Genomic DNA, 26,444 nt, shown 5'->3' with positions numbered 1-26,444 from the left:
GAAAAACAAACATAGAGATGAAAGGAGGACCTTCCAACAATCATGAGCTCCTGCTCAGTGGCCTTCTTGCGGAGTCGCTGCCAGATATCTATGGCGAAGAGCGTGCTGCTGCTATTAAAGATAGATGTAAGCGAGCTCATCAAGGCAGCCATCATTACAGCAATCATCAAACCACGGAGTCCTAAAAAACCGAGAAAGAGCATTCTGTTATTTTTCATCACCAAACTACTACTAGTAGAGACCTCGTCTTTGTGAAGGTGAATGATGTCATCTCTCTCACCTACAGGCATCAGTTCCATGACCAATTTTGGGTAAGCAATGTTTGAACAACCGACTTTAGCTCCACAGATTTTCTCGCAGATTTTTGGGTCTACACAGCCAACGTCATCTGTAGCAGATAAGTAAAGAAAAGCAACATTAACTGTAGGAAACACTACCATTGATACCATCAGGCAGTAGGGTGGCCTTTAGGGAGGACAGTCCTCTTTTGAAGAGTTGTCTCCTATTTGTTGATACATGTTCTCCTTTTTTGGAGACATATTCAAGTGGCCACCCTACTACCTGCCTGCACTTGGAAGGTGCTTAAGGCCAGAGGTATGTTACCTGGGAAGAGAGCTCTGCTGATCATGCCTGGCATTACAATGAAAAACATGGGGAAAATTTTCAAATATCCACCCAGTACTGATCCACCTTTCGCATGAGAGAGGTTCTTTGCTGAAAGTGACCTTTGCACAATGACCTGAAAGGAGAACCAGCTCTAATGAAACTGTGCTGTTTAGTGCATGCATACAATGAACCAAGCTGTTCAGAGCTATGTTAGCTTCAACTGAGTCGGGTGATGGATTAGGTATCTGAGAACCTAAGGAATAACGTTCTCGTGCCTAACCAATATGAAAAACATATAGATATAAACGTTCTGTGTATGCCTAATTCAGTTAAATAGATTATTTTAAAGTTAATACAGGTTTAAGCAAACTGTAAACTTTGTATTTATCATTTACGTCCACTGACATATTATCATTTGTGAAATGTAAATGCGGCAAGCAATTCATGACTAGCTAACTGGACTAGCTACATAGAAAGCGTCTTTTCCTTTTAATACCCAGAATCACAGAAGATTTAGGAATACTCTGCTGGTTCCTGAAGGCAAACGTTTTGCTTTCCACTGCTTTTCTCACAGCAGCTGGTATTACGTCTGCCACTGAATCCTCTTTGCTACCATGTGTAAAATTTGTGTAATCCAAAATGGATGGTAAATAGAAGCAAAAGGAACCCCTACATCTTGCTCATGTATAGTTATGGAACAATCCTATGGCTTTTCAATTCCCAGTATAAATTTTCCATATGTGTAACTCTGCAGGATTCACTTTTTAACACCTTGTGTAGAGAATGTAAAATCTATCTAATATTCTGCAAAAAAAGACAAATGAAGCCCAAAGAACAACAGTTAAGTTTTACATTACCTGATCTGTGCACCAGCACCAAAGAGCAAGCACTGAAAGGCCAAATACAAGCCCAGGCCATGGAATATCCCCAGAGACAGGATCTCTTATCATGTGGAAAGCATCTTGCCGTGGCAAATGACAGGTAGTATTTGGGACAATGACACTGGGTACTGCTTTACTATATTTCTCTTGCAGGCCTTCATACCACCCAACTTTATCAAAGCCTAAAAAAGAAACAGTCAACAACCACAGAATCATAGAATAACTGAGCTAGAAATTCATTTGTTCCAGGCAGAAACAGACATTAAAGATAACCCGTTATTAGAGCGCAAAGTACTTTAGTGTTGGAGAGATGTGATTCTGGCAGTTTTTTTAACCTAAGTCAGAATGTTTTGAGTGTTTTGCTGAGGATCTCTCTGATTTTCCTTGGCTCAATACTCTGATCTGGTGAGTCCCCCCACCCCAGAAGAGCAGTGTCCCACGTTAGAAGCATGCTAAGGACTTTTTGTCTATTTTGTCTTGGCAGGAGGCATTCATTTTTAATATATTACATATTCTTCATGTATTTTCAAAATATATCCATTTTAATGTATTGCATAAAGGCCAGTGCTTAGAAGAGGTAGTTTTGGACAACTTCCAGAATCCCCCAACAGTGGTGATGTTGATTGAAGGATTCTGAGAGACGTAGTTTTCTGACTCTTGTAAGGCCCCATGAACTACAGTGGAGATATGATTGAAGACAAGCCCATATCCCTTGCCTCATAAGAACTGGTGGTTGACACAGAAGTTATTCTGTTGGAACACATGCCATTGAGCCAACTGGTTTGTGGGGTGTTCCTTAAGATGGATCTTTTTGTCAGCTAAAAGCAGTAATGTACAGAATTCCTCCTTACCTATAAACATAAGAACCAAAGCTCCAATCACCATGATCGCTGTCTGCAAAGCATCTGTGTAGATCACTGCAGTTAGACCCCCTGTAGGAAAGATAACAAGGAACTGATTCAATGTTAGTGATCAGTTTCCCTCACCCAGTGATCAGTTTTAAAATTTAGCAACCAGAATCCTAATGGTGTTGGCATAAAATTTGCAAAACTTGCCACAAGTTATTGTATCTCAATGACCAGGTACAGGAATATCTTGGTAGCATGGTAGACTGTCACTCATTATTGCCTTTCAGAAAAAAGTTATTTCAAGCCTTGTGGCACAGAGGTTAAACTGCAGAACTGCAGCTAAGACTCTATTCATGATCTGAGTTCAATCCTAAACTCAGGTAGCCAACTCCAGGCTGAGTCAGTAAATTGAGTACCCACCTTGTGGGGGGCGGGAGTGCAATGTGTAGCCTGCATAATTAAACTGTAAACTGCCCAGATTGTCTAATGTCTTCCTTTTGTCCCATTGGCACCAGTGTCAATTTCATTCTAGAGGTTCACCAGATGGGAGGTTCACCAGAGATTTTGGTGTTTAAGTTTTAAATGGTAAGGTAAAGGTTCCCCTTGACAATTTTTGTCCAGTCGTGTTCGACTCTAGGGGGCGGTGCTCATCCCCGTTTCCAAGCCATAGAGCCAGCATTTTTGTCCAAAGACAATCTTCCGTGGTCACATGGCCAGTGCGACTTAGACACGGAACGCTGTTACCTTCCCACCGAGGTGGTCCCTATTAATCTACTCGCATTTGCATGGTTTCGAACCGCTAGGTTGGCGGGAGCTGGGACAAGCGACGGGCGCTCACTCCGTCGCATGGATTCGATCTTAGGACTGCTTGGTCTTCTGACCCTGCAGCACAGGCTTCTGCGGTTTAGCCCGCAGCGCCACCATGTCCCTCTCACCACCTAAACATATTAAACTGCTTTTGTTATGTCCCACCTGGAGAACACATGGCAGAGAGCAAAATAAAAATATTCTTCATGAATGAATGAAAGCAATACAGATTTATCCATGCAAGCCTTTATACTAGGTGCAACTAAAGTGGGGAGGGGTTAACTAATTGAGTGCTGCTTTTGTAGTTTTTAATTGGGTGTTTAATTGTGTTTCTGACACATTCATTTTTTATTTTTGCTATTGTATTTTCTTCACATTTTAAATGTAATATTGTTAACTGACTTGAGTGCTGTTTTTGGCAGAAAGGTAGAATATCAATGGAATGAATAAATGAATTAATGGGAATGGGAATAGTTACCAGCTATAGTGTAGACAGCTGTTACTACTAACAAGATCACTGTAGAGAGGTAAAGGTTCCAGCCCAAGGAGACTTGGATAAAAAGGGCACCAGAGAAAATATCTGTCTAGAACAAATGCAAAAAGACACACAGTGGCATGTTTGAGAAGGCAAAGAAAAGCAGCAAACCCCATAACACAGAGTAAGCTAATCTTAAAGGGACTTTGCATGCATGCACCCACACACAGCTTTATCACTCTGGTTGATTTCAACTGGGAGGTGTGTTGAGGATTCGAAGCTCTCACTCCCACACTTCAGCCCATAGAGGTGTATCACCTTCATATCTGACTGGCTGGGTGCTCTGAGTTGCACAGGACTGCAAAGTTGGTCTACTTAGTTTAGCTGCATTTACATTTCTCTCAAGACCCTGGAGGAAAAGTACCCACTGCACATTACAAGAGTATCAAAAAGTTAGCGAAAACTCATCTTTCTGTTATATTAGCCCTGCAGCACCCAGTGACAGAAAAGAGGACCTATCTACAGAATATTTTGCTAAGGGTCCAAACCAATGTTCCATTCTCTGTCTCTGAAAGCTGTACTCAGGTACATATTATTGCATTTCTTTGGGATACATACCGAGATTTTAGTGAATATATAAAGAATAAGGGAAAGTACAGAGAGGTAGATTTGAATCCTTTGCCCCCCAAATCTTTTCTTCAGATATTCTGGCATGGTGACCACTCCTGAAGAGATGTACACAGGCACAAAAATCCAGCCGAGGACAAGCAATGCCCAGGTGGCCTAACAGAGAATAATAATATAGTTATTATTAGAAATATAGAAAAAGACTCAGATCTATGCAAACAGTATGCAACGCAAAAAATTATGAGGATAAAGTGCTGGTATCTCTTTTGAATTAGAAGCCAAATGCAGTTTTATGTAAATAGAAGGTCATATTTGGGCAGTGATGAAGAACAGTGATAAATGGGAAAGATGGAAGCACCTTCTTGTGGACAATAAAAGACCTGAGAACAAAACAAAATGGCTGACTTAGCAAGACCTCTTGCTTCAGCCACACTGCCTCCATCACTTTATAGGGCTTGCAGGATTCAGTATACAATTGGCACAAGACATTTTGCTGCCTGAGTCAAAGAATATACTGATATCCCCACATATTCCATATTCAGGACCTGCCTGGATTGGCAGCTCAGGGTCAAACTACACAACACATTTACCACTACCCCCCCCCCCAAATGCTCCCACTTCTGGATATACCTCTTTGCTTCTCTTAGCCTCTCAGGCAAAATGAGAAACAGAGTCATTTTATCCTTGCCACAGCGGAGTATATGAGGAACATCCAGGCACTTTTGATTTACTTGTTGCATTTACAAGAACAATTCCTTGTGCAAAATTAAGCTACATAACTTAAACTTGTGTCCCTTCCCCCAAATAGTAAAAACACGCACACAAAGTACATACCGAATAAAGAGGCAAACTAGGAAAATGCATTAATAATTGGGAATATAAGTTACCTCTTCGTATCTAGTTTGACCCTACAGTTTACAACTCTGATGACTGGAAGGAATCCTCCACTATATCTTAGGCAGTCAGATAATTTACTGGATACTAGGCAAATTACATGGCACACATAGAGCTCTGTTTTCACCATAACTGAAAGTGTCTGCTACTTGAGGCAACTGTCTCTCTCAGCTGCCTCTGTAATGCTGTGACTGGTCCCACATAGGATCCATAATAGTAAGACTGATTCCATATAAAGTCTAAGGCTAAAGTGAAACTATTCAAACTTTTGAAATCTGGGGTCGCATGGTGTCCAATCAAAAGGGGTGCTTTATTCTGAAATGGCAGGGCAAGGTGTCATCCTGGGTGGACCCTTGGGTACTTGAGTTTAAAATACTATATTCACTTGCATACACACACACAAAAGCATGATGTCAAGCATCACTTGTATATGAAGACACGGATGGCCACTGGTTACTACCATTGCCCCAGTTGCCTCCCTACCAGGTCTTGCTGCTTCCTCCTCTTTGTCCTCTGCCACTGCCATCTATCGGCTGAAAGTTTGGCGCTCCATTTCATTTTGGCAAAACAGGATCCCTGAACTGAACTACAAACTGAGCCACAAACCAGCCCAGTTCATGGGTTTTTTTTTCCTGATCATAGTTCAGTTCGTGCTCATCTCTAGTCACAATCTTAGCTCATTCCCTCTCAAAGGGTGAAGAGGAACCACTAGGTCACAAAAGTCTTGTCCACAGATTGTTGGAAGCAGATCCTGGGAACAAGAAGCTTTCCAGATTTGGAGCAGCTCATGCCCACACATGAAATAGGGAGAATTGTGCAGTTAGCATGTCCCTTAACAAAAGGCTGCCCTAGGTTCAAGATCAGAATGCAGACTCTGATTCTTTGAACCATTGTACTAAGGCAAGCAGGCCACAGGATAGAGCAGTGTGGCTGTACTCTATCTAGTGTTGGTTTTTCTCCAGCGCTGGAGGAACTGACACAAATCATACTGCATCAATGGACACTTCATCAGTCTCCTGCCTCAGTAGTCCTAAAAGGATAGTTAGACTTTGCTGGGAAATATGAGTATTTTGAAAACCTGACTGCCTTGCAGCTATCCCGAAACTGGCCTAAATAGACATTAGACAAGGGTGACAAAGAGGTGAAGGTTCCTGGCAGATGGGCCAAGTCAACAACCTTTATCTTACTTGCCAGGTAGAGGATTAAGATTTAACAGGGCCAGACCCACCATTAGATAGAGTGAAGCAACTACACCAAACAGCTGATCTGGCATATGACAAAGAAGCAACAACTAGAAGTTCTAGGTTTATTATTGAATTTATAATCCCAGTTAGATGAAAAGTGGTAGTTATGGATTTGTCCTTCTCAGCTTCCAAAATTACTTGGCTGGGCCTGGGTACCATGAATGCTCCACTTTAGGCAGCAAAATGGTTTGTGAACAGCCCTTTTAAAATAAGGTACATTGTTACTTGCATTAGTACAGTTCAGCCCAAGCAATGAGATGGAGCTGGTTGAATGTAAACCTTGCTTATCACTCAAAATACCATAGGATTTGAGAGACCTCTTTTTAATTCATTGACTTTTAAGTACTAGAATCACATTCTGCTTCACTATCATCCTACCAAAGAGAGCACTTTAGCACCATGTGTGACCTTTAGCACCATCAGAAATCATTCATCTGAGACACCTGTGCTTTTTGTGTGGCAGCTGAGAAGTTCATAGATCCCTCAGTCTCTTTGCAGGATTGGACTATGAGGAGAGATGGGCATGAATTGCTTTGGGCCAAGTTGTTGCATGTTGTCACTGTGGCACCATTGGTGCTGCATGTTTCCTTTCCACACACCCTGGATGGCTCCCCCACTCACCAGCCGGCATGCACTGCTTGTCTCCCCTTTGTCACATGACTGTCCAGTTGCAGCAGGATTATGTGCCTCCCTCCTCTGTCTCCTCTGGCAGCTGCCCACTCAGATGAGGAGGCAGGGAAGGGATTCTTGTGAGTGGGTGGCTGCCAGAGGAGGTGGAGGAGGGAAGTATTCATTCCTGCTGTGACTGGACAGTCATGTGATGAGGAGGAGATGAACATTGTGCATCGGTTGGTCAGTGGGGCAGCTGGCCGGTGGGGGGGGAAGGGAACATGTGGTACCTGGAGTGCCACATTGATGATTTGCGATGACCCAGCATGAAACAATTTGTGCCCATAAGTGAAGTATTGCCCCAAAGCAACACCGTCTACTCAAAACAAATGCTCTTCAAATAAGGCTAGCAGAGAAAGCTGCCCTTTGGCTTCACTTGAACTACTACAAAAGTAAAGGCTGAAAAATATAACTGAAATGGGACTAGTAGGCTGGCTGGGAAAATGTAATTTGACCTGAATTTGTCATTTGTTTCATGTTCAACTTTTTTAAAAAAAGCCAGTTTAAGGAGAATTCACTTTTCGTTTTTTTAGTAGGAAACTGAATTTTATTTTGAATTCTGAAAGAAATTTGCTGGGTTGCTCACAATTCTCTTGTTCATTTCTGAAATGGATAGAAGGTGAGATCATATTCCCTCTCAGCTGCTACAAATTATGTAATCATTATAATAAAAGGCTTTTGACTTTTTTTTAAAAAAGTGTTTCCTGTCATTTAAAACTATGTTGTCTTTCAGAGAAGAATAATTTGAAAGATCTTAAACATTTTATATTATTTATTTTTTATTGGCAGGGGTGTTTTAATCACAGTATCGTAGAACTATAGAATGGGAAGGTACGCAAAGAGCCATTTACTCCATCCCCTGACTGATACAGAAAATCCACGTTTCAAGCATCTGTGTTAGATGGCCCTGCGTCTGTTTGGAAACCTCCAATGAAGGAGCGTCCACCACCTTCAGAGCAGACTTCTGTTTCCAACACCTTTTGTTAATGAATCAAAATGTGTTTGAAGACAGCTCCGCATATGGGGATATACTAGTGCCATTAGCAATTTTAATTTTAGTGTCTATTTTAATTCTGAAGCCAATGTGCTCTAATACCCTCTAGATGAGGCCACCTGGCACCTTATTAAACAGTCAGAAAGCACCCTTTCAGTTTGGTGACAATAATAGTCCAAAGATGTAGAAATCAAAATATACATTTAACATGTTCGGATGCTAATGAATTTGTAATACCTTCCAAAATTCATTCCAGCTGTTTCTAAATCAAAGGTTGAAAGCAAAAGGGGGTGGAAGAAGTTCAGATTTGTTTTTTAAAATAAGATAATTGATCTTAAGAGCAAATGCTACCCAAAACAATTGTTTATTTACACTGCAATGTGCCATGAGTCTTGCAGTTACAGTGGTGCCTCGCTAGACAGCTACCCTGCATTACAGTTTTTTCGCTAGACATTGACTTTTTGCGATCGCTATAGCGATTCGCAAAACACTGATTCCTATGGGGGAATTTCACTGGACAATGTTTGGTCTCTGCTTCGTAAACTGATTTTCGCTAGATGACGATTTTGACAGCTTCCTCCGAGCTCGCAAAACAGGTGTTTTCGGGACCTAAGCTTCGCAAGACAGCAATTTAAACAGCTGATTGGCAGTTCGCAAGGCGGCTTTCCTATGGCCGATCTTCACTAGACAACGACGATTCTTCCCCACTGGAACACATTAAACAGGTTTCAATACATTCCAATGGGGAAATGCTTTTCGCTAGACAATGATTTCGCTAAACAGCAATTTCAGTGGAATGGATTATCATCATCTAGCGAGGCACCACCGTATTCTACTTAAGCCAAATATGCATTTTAAACTTATATTAGAGTTGCACCAAAACCCAGGCATCTGAGGATTCCACGTCACTTGACTCAATCTAAGCCAAAAGATTCCTTGTTGGAAAGATGTTGAATTCATGAAGGGCGTCTTACATTCCACTCGAAGCCCCCAACTGCAAGGCCTCCTGCCGCTCCTGTCCCTGCCAGGCCGATAAATAAGCCACTCCCCACATTGCTTGACATTAGGGATGCTCCAATCTAAAACAAAGAGAACAGTGACAAGTAGTTCATTGAAAGAAAGACTATATTGTATTTAATCATAGAGAAAACATGGAAGGACTTCTCAACCCACGGAGTTTATAATGTTAGTGATGGAATGAGACGGTAGCAGTAGTCAGGACTATGCCATAATCATTTAATTTACATGATAATGTGAGTTGGCAAACTCTCTCTCTCTCTCAGGCTATGGACAGGCATCAGCTGCATCATCATCATCATCATTATAATTGCTCAAGCTCCTGAGGGTTGTGGGTCTATGTGGTGCCATGTGCTACTAGTGAAAGGGAGTATTTCATGTCATCCTAGTATTGTGCATGGAGGCAGTTTCTGAATGTATGCATAACTGCTAAAGGCTGTATATGCTCTGAACAATTCAGCCCAATATAGTCATTTGTCATGCCAACTCAAGCAGCTGGCCTGGGCACTAGAAAACTGAACAAGATGTTAAAATATTTTCAGGTGCCAATCTAAATGATGAGTCCTGGAAAACCTTCAAATCTTGATTCAACAGCAGTGCTTACCATTTTCATGGTTTATTAGTAAACCACCAAACCAGGAAGCTTCCATTCAAAGGTACCTTGAAACTTGTTACGAATTGCAATCATACAGTAAATGGCTAATGTTTATATTAGGATTCTTCTTTTAACTTCTCTCCTTCCAAGAGGTGGATGTCATTCTGGCTATTCTGACATTGGATACAGCATCTTTAAAATATGAGTTTGTGTTACATCCAAACAATACATTCTTCTCCTTCTTGTGCTTCTTTTCCAATTTATTTGACCTTGAATGATCAGTTGTGGCAAACTGCATGTTTTGTTTCTCACCAAAAGACCAAAGTGGTCGAGCTTTCTGTATGTTATGCATTTGACTTCTTCCTTTTGATTTTATTTCTTACTGCCTCTCAATCCAAGAATTTCTTAGTATCTTGCTTAAAACCCCACTATCAAATGCTGCCATACTACTCATCACAACCCCCCATGGATCATTGTAGTGGGCAATGTTGCATCTGCCCCAGATCTCCTACATTCATACCATACTCTGGACAACCCCATAATAGCCAGGAACTCTTCTAAAGAACAACTCTTTACAAGGGGAAAATTACATCATATATTACATGAAAGAATGTGTTGAATATCTGTGGGTAAATATTTAAACTGCATCTTTGAAGCTTCAGCTTGGCCTGCTAGGAAAGAATTGGCAACCTTGATGAGCAGTAGTGCACATAATTTAAGCTGAAACAGAGAAATCTATTTCATAGTAGGTAACTACATTTGGTTTAAAATATACAGAAAGTCAACAATTGAAGAATGGAGATATATTGTTGACTTTCTGTATATTTTAAACCAAATGTAGCTACCTATATATATATATATATACATATATGCCTTGGGTTTATTTGAATGATTCTTCTACTGATGGTGTGGAGAATATGAGAGCTAGGAAAATATCATTGGGGGAAGGACAGCTGAGTCCTTCTAGCTGTAGGGTGTTTTTTTTTTTTTTTTTTTTTTTTACTAAAACTCTCCTCAGCTCTTGCCTGTGAGGATTTCTGGGATTTGTAGTCCAAAAACATTTCGAGGAACCCAGCCATTCACCCTGAACTTGATAAAGAGTGCCCAACAGACATTAAGCTAGCTGATTTTGCATTTGCTACAAATATTAATATTTTTAATAGAAAAATGAAAAATATTGGAGGCATTCAACACCACATTTGGTGCTTTAGCCAAATTAAACAATGGGATGATGTGGCAGAAACCTGGCATGGCTGACAGAATAGTTTAATGTGGAGAAATCTGAATATTTCCCAATTAAAAACATACATGGCGTGCACATTTTAAATGAAATAAAATAGAGCTCTGACTGAAATGTTCTAGGCTAGCTTATTTGCTGGTAGCCCAGTTTTCTACTTCTGTGTTGTTTTACTTTTCGGTATCAAACTAGTGGCCTGCTCTGGGCAAACCTGATAGGATGTCTATATTGAATGAGTACAAGCATGAACTGGGCCCTTTGTTGTGATTACAGGCACAGAAATACTTTGCAGAGATGTCATCCTTTCTCTTCCTCCCTGTCGTTGCATGCAAGGTGTGAGAGCATCAGGATGGAAGGAGGAAGTCTTTAACTACTGAAAATTGCGATTGCTGCTGGATGACATTACTGCTGGTGTAGCCTTTCCATAATTAAAGACTTCATATTTCTGTCCCACAGGTCCTACAGATTCAACACAATGAAAAGGATTGTGCAGGAGTTGGAAAAGCCGAGGGACAGAAGTAAGAAGTTTTTAATTACAAAAATTGCTCCTGCTGATGACATTGTTACTCTTCAGGAGGTGCAGTTACATCAAGAGGATTTCATCCAACACTTGCTAGATCCACCACGTTCAGTATTATTTTTGTTTAAATATCCATTTTTAAAAAAATAACCTACAACCGGAACAAGTTAGTGTTATCTACAATGCCACATGCTTTTAAAAAGGTTGCTTTTAACCTCTTGTCTGCAAAAAAAGTTTTTTGTGGCTTCAAAGCTGACACTATTTTAAACATCAAATTTTCCAATATAGGATACTGTTTCACTGACCAGCTTATCCTTTTCTGACTGGTAATGCTTTCTGCCTCTACACTAGTTGAGCCCTAAGCAAAGACTAATGGAATCTGACCTGCTTCTCACCTTTGGGATAGTTAAAATATTAATACAAGATGAAGCTAGAAAACCTTACCTGGAGCAAACACTGCAAAACATTTCATCTGGGATGCCTCTGATTAAAAGACAGAGTGCTATAATACACATTCATATCTTGGGTAAATAGAAGGGCTTCCAAGAAATGTAAACGGCTTCCATAAGACACAATATCCTTATTTTAACACATAGACTCTCCTGCAGAAAACTTATAAAAAGTTGTGTAACAAAATGTCACAGTATTCTTAAGGAATCCAAAGTTTGTCATTTCTCTGGCAGCAGTTTGGCTCTCCTTATATTCCAGAACACACTGGCAATGAAAGAAGTTTGTAGAGTGAGTCATCCTCTAATTTTTTTTTCTATTCAGGTCTTTAAAAATGTCACCATGTAGGAAAATGTTATACAATGGGTGTGATCAGATGGTTGCAAAGGTACGCACCTGGTTGGAACAGAAAAAGTTGCTTTAATGGAAGCCATCTCCCTCAAAGTGACCTTTCTGTCTACCAGATATCGCTCCAGCTTGCCCCCCCCAAAAATTAGAAACCCTACAGATGGACCAAAAAGGTCCAGCTTGGGCTTGGATTGGGGCAGGGCTGGAGCTCATTTCTTTGTGCATTCTGTGATCACCAAGGAAAGAATTGCACTGAATCACTCCATAAACTGTACAGATTATGAACTATTTTGGCATGTGAACACACACAAAGTCTGTTCTGGGGTGGTCATTTATAAATTACCAAAAATGAGACAAAGCACACCATCACAGAAATCAAAAGAGGACAGATCTGCATGAAATGGGCACATAGTCATATATATGTATTAAAGATGGGAACGACTCACCATTTTGATGAGTCTTACTGCTTCATGAGTCGTCAAAAGTTGATGACTCACCAAGCACAAAGTTGCCCCCATGAAGCAATGAATAACAAATATATTCATAGATTCATGGAGTGGTTACAAAAAAACCCACCCCCACCACTGCCCCCCTGCCACACACACACCGCTGCCACTACCCCCCCCCCCCGCTGCCCTGGTGCGGCTTCATTTAGGGTAGGGAAGCTGCAGCCACCATCTTTGCAAAGGGCAGCCAGTTTCCCTTTTTACATTCCATGGCTGTGGAGGCCTGATGGAGACCTCGGCAGCGGCGATGATTATTACGGTAAGGGGGTGTTGGTGGGGGTGGGGGTGGGCTAAGGTAGGGAGAGGAAGGGGATGGGAGAGTAGGCTCTGGGGGTGGGTGACTGCTTATTGGCCTGCTGATCAGCTGATCGGCAGCTGGTAGGCAGAATGTTGTTGTTTTTTATTATGAAGGGATGAATAAAATGGGGAAATATTTGTCCCCTTGTATTTGTGGGGGTCTCTAGAACCCATGAATATGAAGGGATGGATATTTAATGGATCAGCGATTTTCTACAAATACTGCAATCTGTTTTTTTAAATTTGTTCCCCCTGATGTGGTGGCGCTGTGGGCTAAACCGCAGAAGCCTGTGCTGCAGGGTCAGAAGACCAAGCAGTCATAAGATCGAATCCACACGATGGAGTGAGCACCTGTCGCTTGTCCCAGCTCCCGCCAACCTAGCGGTTCGAAAGCATGCAAATGCAAGTAGATCAATAGGGACCACCTCGGTGGGAAGGTAACAGTGTTCCATGTCTAAGTCGCACTGACCATGTGACCATAGAAGATTGTCTTCGGACAAAACGCTGGCTCTATGGATTGGAAACGGGGATGAGCACTGCCCCCTAGAGTCAAACACGACTGGACAAAAATTGTCAAGGGGAACCTTTACCTTTACCTTTACCAGGTCTAATGTGTCTTTATATTCATGTTTAGAAATCATTACTATAATTGAAATAGGAATACAATATACTGTACTCTTGGGGAAGACAGTCACATGTCCAAATATCACTTGAGAACCTGTCATATAGAGGAGCTCTGTGCCTTTTCAATCACTTTTAGTGCACTCTCTTGCCTGTCCAGGGGAATCTGTCTGAGTGGACAAATTCAAAACCCTTGCTGTTAGTTCTGGAATGTTATATTTAAACGCTAGACAGCCTTTCAGACATACAACACATTCAGATAAAAGACTTTGGAAAGCCATTTGGATGGAGACTGCCTTCTGCAAAGTCAAATAGGTTGCTGCCTGAGTCTGCTATGTTCATTCTAATGCAGGAATCATTTGCATTATTTGGAAAACTTACTCGTTTAGATACAAATCTCAGAATTCCCCAGTCAGCATGGCCTATGTGACTGTGATGGGGGCAGTACTGATGGGGGCAGTACTGAACAGTAGTTTTTCTGACCTGAAGTACTGGCTCCATCAAAGACCACCATTTACTTATCTAATCTATGCACCTCCATAATCTGTCTGCATCTCCCATCAGCATGGCCATATATCAGATAAACTGGGAGCTGTAGTCCAAAACAAATAGAGGGAGTCAACTTGAGGAAGCCTTATTTATACAACAGCTAATAGTCATTGATAATTGCTCATAAAACATATGCCTGGTATGTAATTCCCATGTATATTTCTGGAGATCTATTAAAGACAGCTATCTTTACTGTGAGTTTATTTGAAGCACCAGGGTGTGCAATATTAATGACTTAAGTGCTAGACTAGATGGACTTACCGCTTGACAAATGAATTGTCAGTCACTCCTACCTAAGAAAAGCCTGTGGCATTCTCAGGCTTTGTGTCTATCCTATGAAAGTCAAGGCAGCCATTAAAATAGATGCATAGAATGTTCTTGCTACCCTGTTCTCACAGTCCTATGACAGTAGTGAAGTAAGGATGCTTAAGAGGGTAAGGAGGGGGTTATGGGCGTCCAAGAGAACAATAGCTTTAGGAATGGGACACATCAGGAAATGTTATGTAAGAAAGGAGAAAGAGAGAGAGATAGGTTCACAGTGCACATAAATGGCAATTGGGGAGAAATAGCTTGCAGTAGCCAGAAGATGATGATGTTGGTGGTGATGAGAGGAAGAAAAGAAATCTGAAATACTCTTTCTGAATAAACACCCAAGTCTAGTACCAGTGCTTCATACTTGTCTTCAAGACATCGAAAAGACAAACATTATGTTTTTCCAGAATGAGCAACTCAGCTATGACATTGCAAATTCTAATGTAAGTCATTATTAAAAATTGTCTACAATTTTCTTTTGAATTCATCTATAGATTTCTTTCTGTCTAGGAAAGAATTGGGCCATTTTGATGTCTCCTTCAGTTCAGTAATTCCTACAGTCAATTAATTAGTGCTAAGAATAGAATTGTACTCAGGTTAAGACAAGATGAATCGGAAAATACGCTGTTGCTAGGAAAAGTGGAAAACAGTGGGTTTTTTAAAAAAAGAGGACGATCTAATCGAAGATGGATTAACTCCATAAATGAAGCCATGGTTTTTAGTTTGCAAAACCTGAGTAGGGCTATTAATCATAGGACCTTTGAGAAATCATTACTTCACAGATCTGTTGTAAATCAGAAATGATTAGACAGAACGCAACAGCAAGAACAACAGAAGAGGAAGACACCTAGCAGGACATTTAGAAGCAGTTGAGATGATGAAACTCAGTGGGTTGGAACATCTAGCTGCCAAGGCAGAACTAAAAATTCAAATTTCCACTTTACCTCCCAGGAGAGGGGCCAGACAAGATCCCTTGGAGTGTGTATGGCTGATGGGTTATCTGCCCTGCTACTTGTGTACCTTTGGGCAAGTTGTATCGTCCCAGACAACCACCAGAAAGAGGGTTTTGTAAACCATTTCCGAGAGCTTTGTACCTGGAAAACTTTGGCAAGATTGCCTTAAATTGTAGATCAGCTAGACTGCACATATTTCATTGTCTGTTGCACAATTTAAAATGATGGGCTTATATGAAGTATAGGTAAAATTAAAAACAAATTAAAAGGTTAAGATAATTAGATTGCACATGATTATTACATAGAAGCAGGCTGTTATTGTAGAAACACTGAAGCAGGGTAGCCAAGGTTATGTGAATATGGAGCAACAGGCAGGCCCCTTGGCCCTCCCGATGTCTCTGCATGGTACCTGCTGGACTATGGAATATGATGGAAACGAAATGGGCTTCTAAACCAAGTGGGGAAAAGTAATTCACAGCTGCAATGCTGGTTGGCAAATTACAGAGACACCGTCGAGTCTGTTCCAGTAGCTTTTCAGTGTGTAAGTGGGGGGGGGGGGGGAAACTCATCTCATGCTGCTGTACCCTAATGGCTTTGGGCAAACACTAGTGAGCTCCATGTAGGGGGGATGATAGTAACCTGCAGAAAGTTGAAGTCAGGGCATGGTGTGTGCTTTCGTACAACATGGGATGAAGCTTGCTCAGGCTAGGTTTTCTCTACAACCACCACACACAGAGTTTTTAATGAGAGCAGGCCCTCGTTCAGAAAAAAAAATACTTCAGAAACATTCGCACTAAACAGCCACGTTTCTTTTACCTAGGGCAAGAGGAGATCAGTTTGTATTCTAAGTCAAAGCCCCCGTAGCAAACCTCTGCTTCGGTTTCTGTTCTCACAGACTTTTCTCTGAGAAAACCAGGACTAGCCTGAAGGACGAGAGGGGCAACTGCCTTCTCAGCGGTCTCCTCAATTTTCTGAGCTATGACTGCAGAAGCTTGCAGGTAAGCCAGTGCTTAAACACCACTGGGGAGAAATCAGTGCACAAAGCACATTAAAACAATAACGAGCTTTCATTTATATAAATGTATTATATATATAATATAGTGAGCCATGGGAAAAATTCAGTCTCCAGAATTTACAATTAATGAAAGCCACAGGATGGAAGACAAAGCCGGAGTCCAAACCTGTATTCAGCTTGCAGTGAAACACTCAAGAGATCTACAGCCCGTGCATTTCTGTGACAGGGTGAAAAGGATATTTACTCCTCTGACACTTATTTCTCTGGGTCTTTAAATTATTGTTATATTACCTTTCTGCTCCAAAGAAGATGCGTCCTTCAAAAGGTTTATGCCTTTCTAGTGAATCATTTTGGAGATTTATATCCATGCAGTCCTAACACAGTTGCTCAATAAATGAAGAAGTTACTAGACACCGTGAAAGAAGATTTTGCTGCTGTTTCAAGCAAGGCAGGAATGGGAGCTGCTCTTGAACCTTAGTTTATTTTCATTTCCAAAGGGGCTCTTGTTTATTTTAAAAGATCTCCAACCCTTGCCTTTTGGGTGTGCTTTCTTTTTTTAAAAAAGGACCTAACCTTCATATTTTGCAACAGCCCATGTCACTTTACAAATGACTGATGCCACTGTGTGGTATTTTGTGAGTATATATAAAATCCAACAGTTAAATGCCAACAGTACAATGTTGCTTGATCTTAAGGGGAAGAAAAGCCTTTATAATACATGATCGGTGATTCATGTATGAGGACAAGAATTTTAAACCACCATGTTCTCTCTCTCTCTCTCTCTCTCTCTCTCTCTCTCTCTCTCTCTCTCTCTCTCTCTCTCTCTCTCTCTCACACACACACACACACACACACACACACACACACACACACAAATTAAAAACTAAGCAAAATTTGTAAATCTTTAATATATGACTTAAAGATTCTCATCAATGCTAAGGGTGCTGCTTATGTTGCAACACTGCAACAAGCCTGTGATTTGTGACCCTACATGCAACAGTTGACACACAACCTTCTTAAGTGCATATTTGTTACAACAGCAAAGACGTATGCCATCAATCTTTTTTTCCTACCCTCCACCCAGAATTGTTACTAGCAATCTTCCTCCTGCCTCCCTTTCTTTACCATGGCAAGGATCTTGTCATCTGCTCTACTCTAGTCTTTATTCCCAGCCCTTGGCCTATGTAGCTCTAGTGTCCAAGATGTTTTGCCCCATTTGTCCAACAACAGTCTGATCGTAGCCAGTGGGATTTTTCCAGTCAGCTGGAACAAGTATAAACTGTGGACATTGATTGTCAAGTTACTGAACTGCATTCCTGCCAAAATCAGAGTTATTTTTATGTGCCTGTTTTAAATAGAAGGGGAATGGAGAAGGAAAGAGTCCCTCAGGATATAGCATTCCCAGTTCTGGTAATAAACCTAGATATATTTGATTGGCTTTGGTGAAATCACAGCAGCTAGAAGGCAAATCAACTGCACACACTCAGGAAAGCAGCCTCCTTGATATGCATTTGGTTTTTGTCCCTCCGTGATGGATAGTAAGAACAAAAAAATTGTGCAGACTTAATTTGTATATACTGTTCTTGGAGGGGGAATTGGTCCGGCATTAGAAGAAGGAAACTAATTTCTGTTGATGAGCAAACCGGATATTGCTTTTGTTTTGTTTAGGACTCACCAGTGCTGACCTGTTTCCCCATAAATGTTAATGCAGGGTATTCAAGAACTCTGTTCAAGGGTATGAGGAGGTGGAGAAGCTATAGGCAACTGGGTACATTTCTACCTGTATTTATATATATGAAACCTGTTTTTCTTCTGTTTCAGAACCCTTGGCTAGAATCATTCAACCTTGACATGTGAAAGAATTTTCTGGTCATGTTCTATACTTACAGGCCACCATGTCATAGATCTTCCAGCCAAGAAATAGCCTCCAACTGTTCCCCGACTGGCTCGAAAGGAGGACTGAAATGCAGAGAAGTTGTTATAAGGTAATGATAAGGTGAAGGGGGCTGGTGAGGAAATACTGGCTTGGGCCTTAAGCTAAGGAAAGAGAAGGAAGAAGATTTCCTGGCCCTCCCCTTTTTGCCTGGACCCTAGAAAAAGCCTCTGCATCCAAAGCCGCCAAGCTGTGAGCACAAAGCATTGGAGTACAGCCAGCACCCCAAAACCCAGATTTATATCGAGCCATTTCTTGACAGGGTTCAGAAACAGTACTTTTTAAGACTGCAACTCCCAGAGTTTTCCAGTCAGCCTGGCATGGGCCACAATGGATGAGTGATTCTGGGAGGGGTAGGCCAAAAATATGACTTTTGCAAGCCAATGCGAATGTTAGGCAGAACCCGTGCTCTGTTCTATGCAGCCATAAGCAGAGAAGGTGTTCTGAAGTCAAAGCAGCAGTGCCATGATACTGGTTCTTTGTGGCTTTTTAAAAAGTAAATGGCCTTTTTAAAAAAATACAAAGGATACTGGGGAACGGCTCATATCCTGGACTTACCCATATTCCAACGGTAAGGACGAACACAAAATAAATGACGACAACTATGATGTCAGGAACTCCAAGGGCAACCCTCTTCCCTGTAGACTCATTGCTGGGTGGTTCAGAAGTGGCTGGTGTTGTGCTCATGACTGCCCAAAAGGTGCGGGCTTGTGCTTCTTCTTTATCTCCCAGCGGACTTTGGTATGTGTTTCTCTCCATTACTCCCTTTTAATAATAATTAACAAGTCTGAGAAAGCGACAGTGTTGATGAAGAAGCAGGCAAGGCTGACAAAACATTTAGGCTGTCAGCTATTTCACACACTATGGGTGTATGAGATAGAAATGTGCCTCGGTTGCACATGTAATATTTGGACCAATTTTTAAAAGCAGAGGCAATGTCCTACATACACACACAATTATCTGGCATAATATATACCTATAGCAATATCTATACCTATACTTACTCATTCATTCATTCATTCATTCACTCACTCACACACTCACTCACACACTCACTCACTCACTCACACACACACACACACTTACTCACACACACACACACACACACACACACACACACACACACACACACACACACACACACACACACACACACACACATCTCATGGTACTAATCAGAGAGATCTGCTTTAAGATGAATCAACAAAGCAAGATGCTGAATTTGCAACAATCAGTGATGCAGCTATGAACTGGAAGTAGGGATGCTCATCATGACAGTCCCCTAGAAGTACCCAAACATTCAAGCATTGATATGGAATGGTTTCATATCAAGAAATGAGGAGCAGGTCTTTTGTAAAGTTAATGCTTCTTAATTACATGATCAACCTCGAATATTCAGCATTATGCTATGGGCGTATTCTCACAATAACTAATTTTAGGGAAACTCTATTTCTCTCCCAGATACAACAAGAATTGAAACCAAGCTTAGACTGTAGGTTTCCAGCCTGAGGACTGTGACCCTCCAAGAGAGTCACAAAGTTTGCTGGGGAGGGGTCACTATGGTTATTTTTAGTTGCGATTATTTTATAGAAAATTCCACCACGAAGCATTTAAACACTTATTTTTCGCCCAGATGCAAGTACAACCATCACATTAAATGTTAGGTTAAAATTATATCCTGAAAATGTATTTTTAATGTGTTTTCTTTACCCTATTAAAATGCCTTTTTATGCAAATATGGTGAAGGGGTTGTAGGTTACTTAGCAATTGTAAAAAAGGGATCATGGTGGAAAAAACATTGGGACACACTGGCTCAGAGGATACAAATAAGGTGGGAGTAGCAGATGATGTCACAGTCCCTACTAGTGAGATAGTCACAGTCCCTACTAGTGAGCCCTGTTCACAACCCTGTGTGTATGATACACACACACCCTATTCTGTCAAGCCAAACAGAACTATGTTCAAATAAGGCATATCTGTTAGAAAACTAACCCTCTCAGTGGTCTCATCCTGATATGTTCTCTTGGAAATAACTGAACTTTTCTGATATTTCCTCTTGGCATTAAGATTCAGGAAGCTATATTACATTACAAAGCAGATGCTGACGTGGCTGTATAACAGCTAGTGGGGCAGGACAGAAGGGGAATGCAGTTTAGCTTTGTGTCAGAGGACTAAATTGTACTATAATGACTTTATTGATGACTTTATAGAAACAGCTGCTATGCAAGTCTGACTGGCAAGTGAAAGGTAGTAAAAGTAAAAACAACTCTTGCTGTTTCTTCTGCTATCCAGGTCATTTTCAAAGCCTTCTCTTAAGCATAAATTCTCCCATTTTCACATGGAGAAATCTCATGCCTCTGTCAATTTGAAATTAGTTAGTGCAGAAAATGGTTTCTTTCTTTCTTACAGATCCAGAGTAACAAACCTTTGTTTTCTTCAGAAAACAGCTATTCCCATCCTGAGATACATATTACCATATAGCTGACCAAAGAAGTTCTTCTCATTGAATCTGATGGAATTTAATTTTCAATAAATATGTATGGAAGGAGTTAGGTTGTAATACTTTTATACCAATCCTAGTAAAAGCAGTTTCAAATGAGGAGCAATGGCACAGAGAGAACAAGAGTAGGCACGCATTCATGGGTAGCACAGCACCATCTTGTGGGTATAAAATGGGGAAACACAAATCTGGTTTAATTATCATTCTAAACCAGTGTGACTTTGGATCGCTTACCTTTTCCCCCTTTGCTCTTACGTTTCCTTTCTCCACGTGAGAATTTGGGCAAAGTTACTTTTGGACTATATTTCCCAGACGTCCCAAGTCCTTTTGGGAGAGGGTGAAAATATTCTAAAATAGATCAATAATAAATGCTGGCTGGAAGAATTCTGGGAGTCATAGTGCAGAAAAGTAACATTTCTAAGCTCTGCTTCATAGCATACAGGCTGTCTCTTCATATGTATCCGTAGGGACTGCTCGCCTCTCACCTTTCCAGTTATTTCCCTTTTAATCTTTCACAACAGCTCCTCTCAAAGCCCACTTCAACTTTGCACAACTATTGGTACACAGAGAGAGAGAGAGAGAGAGAGAGAGAGGGAGAGAGAGAGAAGACTTTTTGCATCATGGAAATGTCCGTACGTTGGACAACATAGCGGTGGAGATGTTAGGAATTTCTGAAGACACTCATTCAGCTGTATACAAAGGATGCCACCAGAAGTACAGGGAATGGAAGCAAAGACCAACTGCTTCCTACAGACCTCTATTTCCCATATCACTAAACCAGCATTCAAGTTATACATTAAAACTGTACGTGTGTGCTTGCAGGGGCAAAATGAATGGTCAAATAGCTAATACGGAGCATTTCCTCAAACAGGAAGTCTGAATAATGCTTTTTGCTGACCAGCATCTTTATACATTAACTGGAGGATGCAGTGAAAGGCTCCTATCTTATCTCTTCAATTAACTGCAAGAGAAATGCCAAGGAAACAGTCCTGTTAGCAGCTGTCTTTCTACAAATATACCTTTGACCAAGGCTTGACTTGTGCTCAACTTTTGGTTTCTTCGTTGTAATTAACCTTTTAAAACAAGAACGATAGTAAAACCTTGTTTGTTTGAGGCACCTCTAGTGTAGCTAAGCTTTGACCTATTCAATAAAAAAACCAAGTATCTTGTAAATCTTTTAGCAGGAAGCTTAGACAATTTTGATGGCTAAGGATAGTCAGATTAAGGGATCAGAGGTTTTAAAGTTGACACAAGATGACTGTTAGACAAAAGAATACAAATCCAAATGCAAATGCCAAATGCAAAGGATTTCAGAATAATCAAAATACTAGCAGAGAATTAGAGTTCTGGACATTATACAACTTCCATCACATCAGGCTCCTGAACCAGTGGAGTCTGTGTCTGATTTCAAAATAAGAAAAGAAAAATAACAAAGAGGAAGAGAGATGCTGTGAAATAGTGGTGTTTGGAGTTTTTGACTGGGACTTGAGAGAGCCAGAATTGAGCCCCCACTGAGCCAGGAAACTTAATGGGTGATCTTTCTTGGCTTAGCCTTTCTCAAGGGGTTGTTGGGAATATAAAATGGGAATGGAGGAACAGTGAACACTGCTTGGAATTCACTGAAAGAACAGGCAAGCTATAAAAGTAACTATCTGACTAACAACAGACAGTGTTCCTAGCCAAGGCTATTTTGAGAAATTGTCACACTCACTATACATTATGGCTTACAAGCCTCAGAGGTTGCTCACCCTTTGTTCTGTGGATGAGGCACACTGCCTTCCCAGTTCACATCACAGGGTGGCAAAAAGATGGCTCGTAGAACTCATTCATGAGGTGAAAATTTCAGTCCCACTAAAGCCTTGGACGCTAGTGCATGAAGGAAATGCAACTGAAGAATCTAGGTACTGTGAGAGATTACTTCCCAGTTTCTGCTTCTCAAGGATGTATGGCCCATACGTTGGTGCATGTCTTTACAAAGCCTCACAGAAATGCATGGTATTCACATAATGAGAGAGGGTGAGACAGTGAAAGAGAGAGAGAGAGATGGCCATATTATTGTTTTCTTTAAATAATTTTCCCACCTCCACACACCAGGCAAGAGGAATCCGTCCCCCTTCTCTCTTTCTCTTTCCCTACCAACATCTATAACTGGACTTAGGAACAGGCAAGGATGATCAGGCAGCAGAAATAACACTGAAGGGGAAAAAAAAATCTGTTTTTCCAGAAGTGAAATGGCTCTTGCTAGTCAGAATGGAAGGCTTAAAAAGGTTACTTCTGGCCTCACCTGAAACTGGCCTCAAATATAGGGAGGAAACTGCACTTGAGGACATGTGGGGCTCTGCCACCCACAGAACTAGTAGTAATGCTGGCTATGCCAGAATCTAGTTGATCAAAATTAATTAACCAATTTCAAAGACAAAGTAAGCCTGAGATGTGTGCATACCAAATTTCTGGTGGCTCGGGTTCACAATTTTGTAAGAGGTGACTGTGGAGATTGGCAGGGACAGGTAGATATGGCAACACACACACACACACACACACACACACACACACACACACACACACACACACACACACACACACACACACACACACACACACACACAGAGTTATTAATATACGTGACAACTACAGCAACCCCGCTTTTAGGGCTAAAGTGCAGTATTTTAGCTTAGCACAAATAGCAAAAGAGAGCCAATATGGTATAGTGAATAATATGTTTGACTAGGACTCAGGAAATGGGGTTCAAATCCTCACTCAGCCACAGGAAGTCACTATGGGGAGACACAGGTAAAACTACCCCTTAAACACTTTCAGGACCATGGAAACTCTGTAAGGGTCACCATATGCTGGAGTTTACCTAATGGCACATTGCACACATATAAATATTACCTTACACTTATTGTCTTAAGTTACAATATTCATGCCTAATAAGACTTATTTTTCCCAAACTAGCAATTCATAAATCCAACCTTTCTGTAATATCTCTAGGATGGTATAGTTTATTTGTGAATATGAAGCAAAGAAGTACAATACCTTGAGCTCATGTCACCTTTTCTCTTGCTCTCTTCCCTCCTGGTGTTATGTTTCTATCATATCGCTTTTGTTTTTGTTCATTTCAAAGTAGAAGGAAGCTGGCTTGGATATTCCACCTTAGCACTCTATGATGTGTGCATGAGGCAACCTAGAGTTCTCACCACCCACCTCCTTCTGTGTTGAGTAAGCCTGGGCTGAACAACATTTGCTTTGGTGTGGGTTATTTACATATAAGATATCTGTTTCATTCAAAGCCACCCATCTAGAAAAACTGTTCTTTGTGTACCTGTCAGTCAGCCACCCTTCATACAAATCTCCTGGCACTGACTGGCTATGGTTTGGTTTCTCGAAAGACCATCTAGTGTTCACTAGGTCAACACCACCAACTTCCTGAAGGTGACGTCATCCCTTCTTTTAATAATAAACATTGTGATTTTAGAGCCAGGTAAAGTGAAAGTAGATCCAAGAAATGAGGCTGAACTATTTTAACGTCTCCGTTTCATTTCTGTGCCACCTTTATCCCAAACCAGGGACACAAGGTATCTTGAAAATAAATAAATAAATAAATAAATAAATAAATAAATAAATAAATAAATAAATAAATAGGGTATCTTAAAAACAAACAAACAAACAAACAAACAAACAAATAAATAAATAAATAAATAAATAAAAATGCATTAGCAGAAGTATAGTCTCCAGATCTTTGTTTTCAAAGCTTGTTTAAAAACTCCCAGTGAAGGGAAGGCCTGGTTTTTGGGTTTCTCTTTCCTGGCCTTTCTCGGAGTCAACATTTTCAACAGCCTGGCCTGGGAAGATCATGTAGGACGGACAGATCACATTGGAAGGAGCCATTCTGTCAGATATTGAGGTTCCAAACCATTTAAGGCTCTATATGCCAATGTAACTGTTCGAAAGCATGTAAATGAGAGTAGATAAATAGATACCACCACAGTAGGAAGGTAACAGTGTTCCGTGTCTAAGTCGCACTGGCCATGTGACCACGGAAGATCATCTTCGGACAAACTCTGGCTCTATGGCTTGGAAACAGGGATGAGCACCGCCCCCTAGAGTCGGACATGACTGGACAATTGTCAAGGGGAACCTTTACCTTTATGTCAACATCATTATCTTGAAGCTGGTACAGAAACTAACAGGCTACACTTGCATAGTGGCCAGAGTATGGGAGATAGGATGGTATTTCTTCATACCACTCAATTGTCTAGCTGCCATATTCTGGACCTTTTGAAGTTTATGTAGCAGCCTCATAGGCAGCACCATGTAGACAGCATTGCAGTTAATCTCAAGACTACCAATGCATGGCCAAGCATAGTGAGGGACATGGTGTCAAGGCAGGAATGCAGCTGGGCAATTCACCTCGGGTGGAGATAGGCAGAGCAGACCACACTGAAAGAATTGGGTATGTTTAGCATTGAGAAAAGAAGACTGAGGGGAGCTATGATAGTACTTTTTGAATACTTGAAAGTATTTCATAGAGAGGAAGGGTAGGATCTGTTCTCAATCATCCCAGAGTGCCAGACACATAACAATGGGCTCAAGATAAAGGAAGACAGATTTAGGCTGAATATCAGGAAACACTTCATAACTGTTAGAGCAGTACAACAACAGAACCAATTACCTTGGGAGGTGATGAGCACTCCAACACTAGAGGCATTCAAGAGATCATTGGACAGCCATCTGTCAGATCTGCATTGATTTGTATTCTTGCATTGAGTGGGGGGTTGGATTCAGTCACCTTATAAACCCCTTTCAATTCAATTATTCTACGATTCTATGGTTCTCGCTGTGACTTACTACTGGATAGCAGTAGTAAGCCCTTTCATCCAGCCCTTTCACTCATCACCCAGAATGAGCTAAGGACTAAAGCAAGGAAAGTTGCTTAATATGGCCCTACTAGAAGCTTTACTTACGCAGCATCCAGGAGTAAGCAGTGTGTTAGTAGGACATGTGTGTGATGGAAACTGGGACGAGTGCCACCCTGGCATTCCCAGGGTGAGAGGATAAATAAAAGATTGGGAGCCCATCTTCTAGTCTGCAAGGGGCAGAGGAGATAACTGGGAACGTCTTTGGCAATGCCCTTCCTTTTTGAGGATCCAGTGATATGAGCTAGCCACAGGGATTCATGGATGGAAATGATCTAGGAAAAGGTGGCAGCTGGTCAAGAAAGATTATCTGCTTCTGGGGAAGAAGAAGGAGGTATATGCAAGCCTGGGACGGAGGACTGATGGGGTGGAGTGAAATAAAGGAATTAGTGGCCCAGGGGCTAGAGTTTTATATATGATGGATCCAGGGACTTGAGAGACCAGGCAGTAAAGGGTTGGGAATTGCTGGGAAAAAATGATGGTCTGTCAGAAAACTCACAAAGAATCAACTTCTCAAGGTGATTTTGCTGACTTGCACAAAAATATTGGGAGTCATTTGGGGGAAAAACATGGCAAATTGCTAGCCTTCAGGCTCAGGTGTCTCAATACTTAATTATAATACTAGTAAAATAA

The 26,444-nt window shown here is 41.1% G+C and overlaps 1 protein-coding gene across 2 annotated transcripts in view; it reads right to left on the bottom strand.

Moving 5' to 3' along the window:
* SLC5A9 (solute carrier family 5 member 9) overlaps window positions 1-24,591 on the bottom strand; it is a 49,175-nt gene extending 24,584 nt beyond the window's left edge. The window contains exons 1-12 of one of the 2 annotated variants that reach the window (XM_072997601.2): window positions 23,932-24,591; window positions 21,130-21,243; window positions 18,954-19,160; window positions 18,350-18,421; window positions 9,020-9,124; window positions 4,236-4,400; window positions 3,621-3,726; window positions 2,339-2,419; window positions 1,464-1,669; window positions 604-739; window positions 281-388; window positions 31-181 (exon numbers count right to left, since the gene is read on the bottom strand). In XM_072997601.2, the coding sequence (XP_072853702.2) occupies window positions 31-181; window positions 281-388; window positions 604-739; window positions 1,464-1,669; window positions 2,339-2,419; window positions 3,621-3,726; window positions 4,236-4,400; window positions 9,020-9,124; window positions 18,350-18,421; window positions 18,954-19,154 (1,331 nt within the window). In that variant the 5' untranslated portion in view covers window positions 19,155-19,160; window positions 21,130-21,243; window positions 23,932-24,591. The remainder of the gene's footprint in view (window positions 1-30; window positions 182-280; window positions 389-603; window positions 740-1,463; window positions 1,670-2,338; window positions 2,420-3,620; window positions 3,727-4,235; window positions 4,401-9,019; window positions 9,125-18,349; window positions 18,422-18,953; window positions 19,161-21,129; window positions 21,244-23,931) is intronic. The other variant, XM_020788124.3, reaches the window with a different exon arrangement.
* Between the last annotated feature and the right edge of the window lie 1,853 nt (window positions 24,592-26,444).

This window comes from Pogona vitticeps, chromosome 4, assembly GCF_051106095.1.
Source record: "Pogona vitticeps strain Pit_001003342236 chromosome 4, PviZW2.1, whole genome shotgun sequence".
NCBI classification, from domain to species: domain Eukaryota; kingdom Metazoa; phylum Chordata; class Lepidosauria; order Squamata; family Agamidae; genus Pogona; species Pogona vitticeps.
The sequence above is the reverse complement of the archived record's forward strand: the minus strand, read 5'-3'. Positions and strand labels throughout refer to the sequence as shown.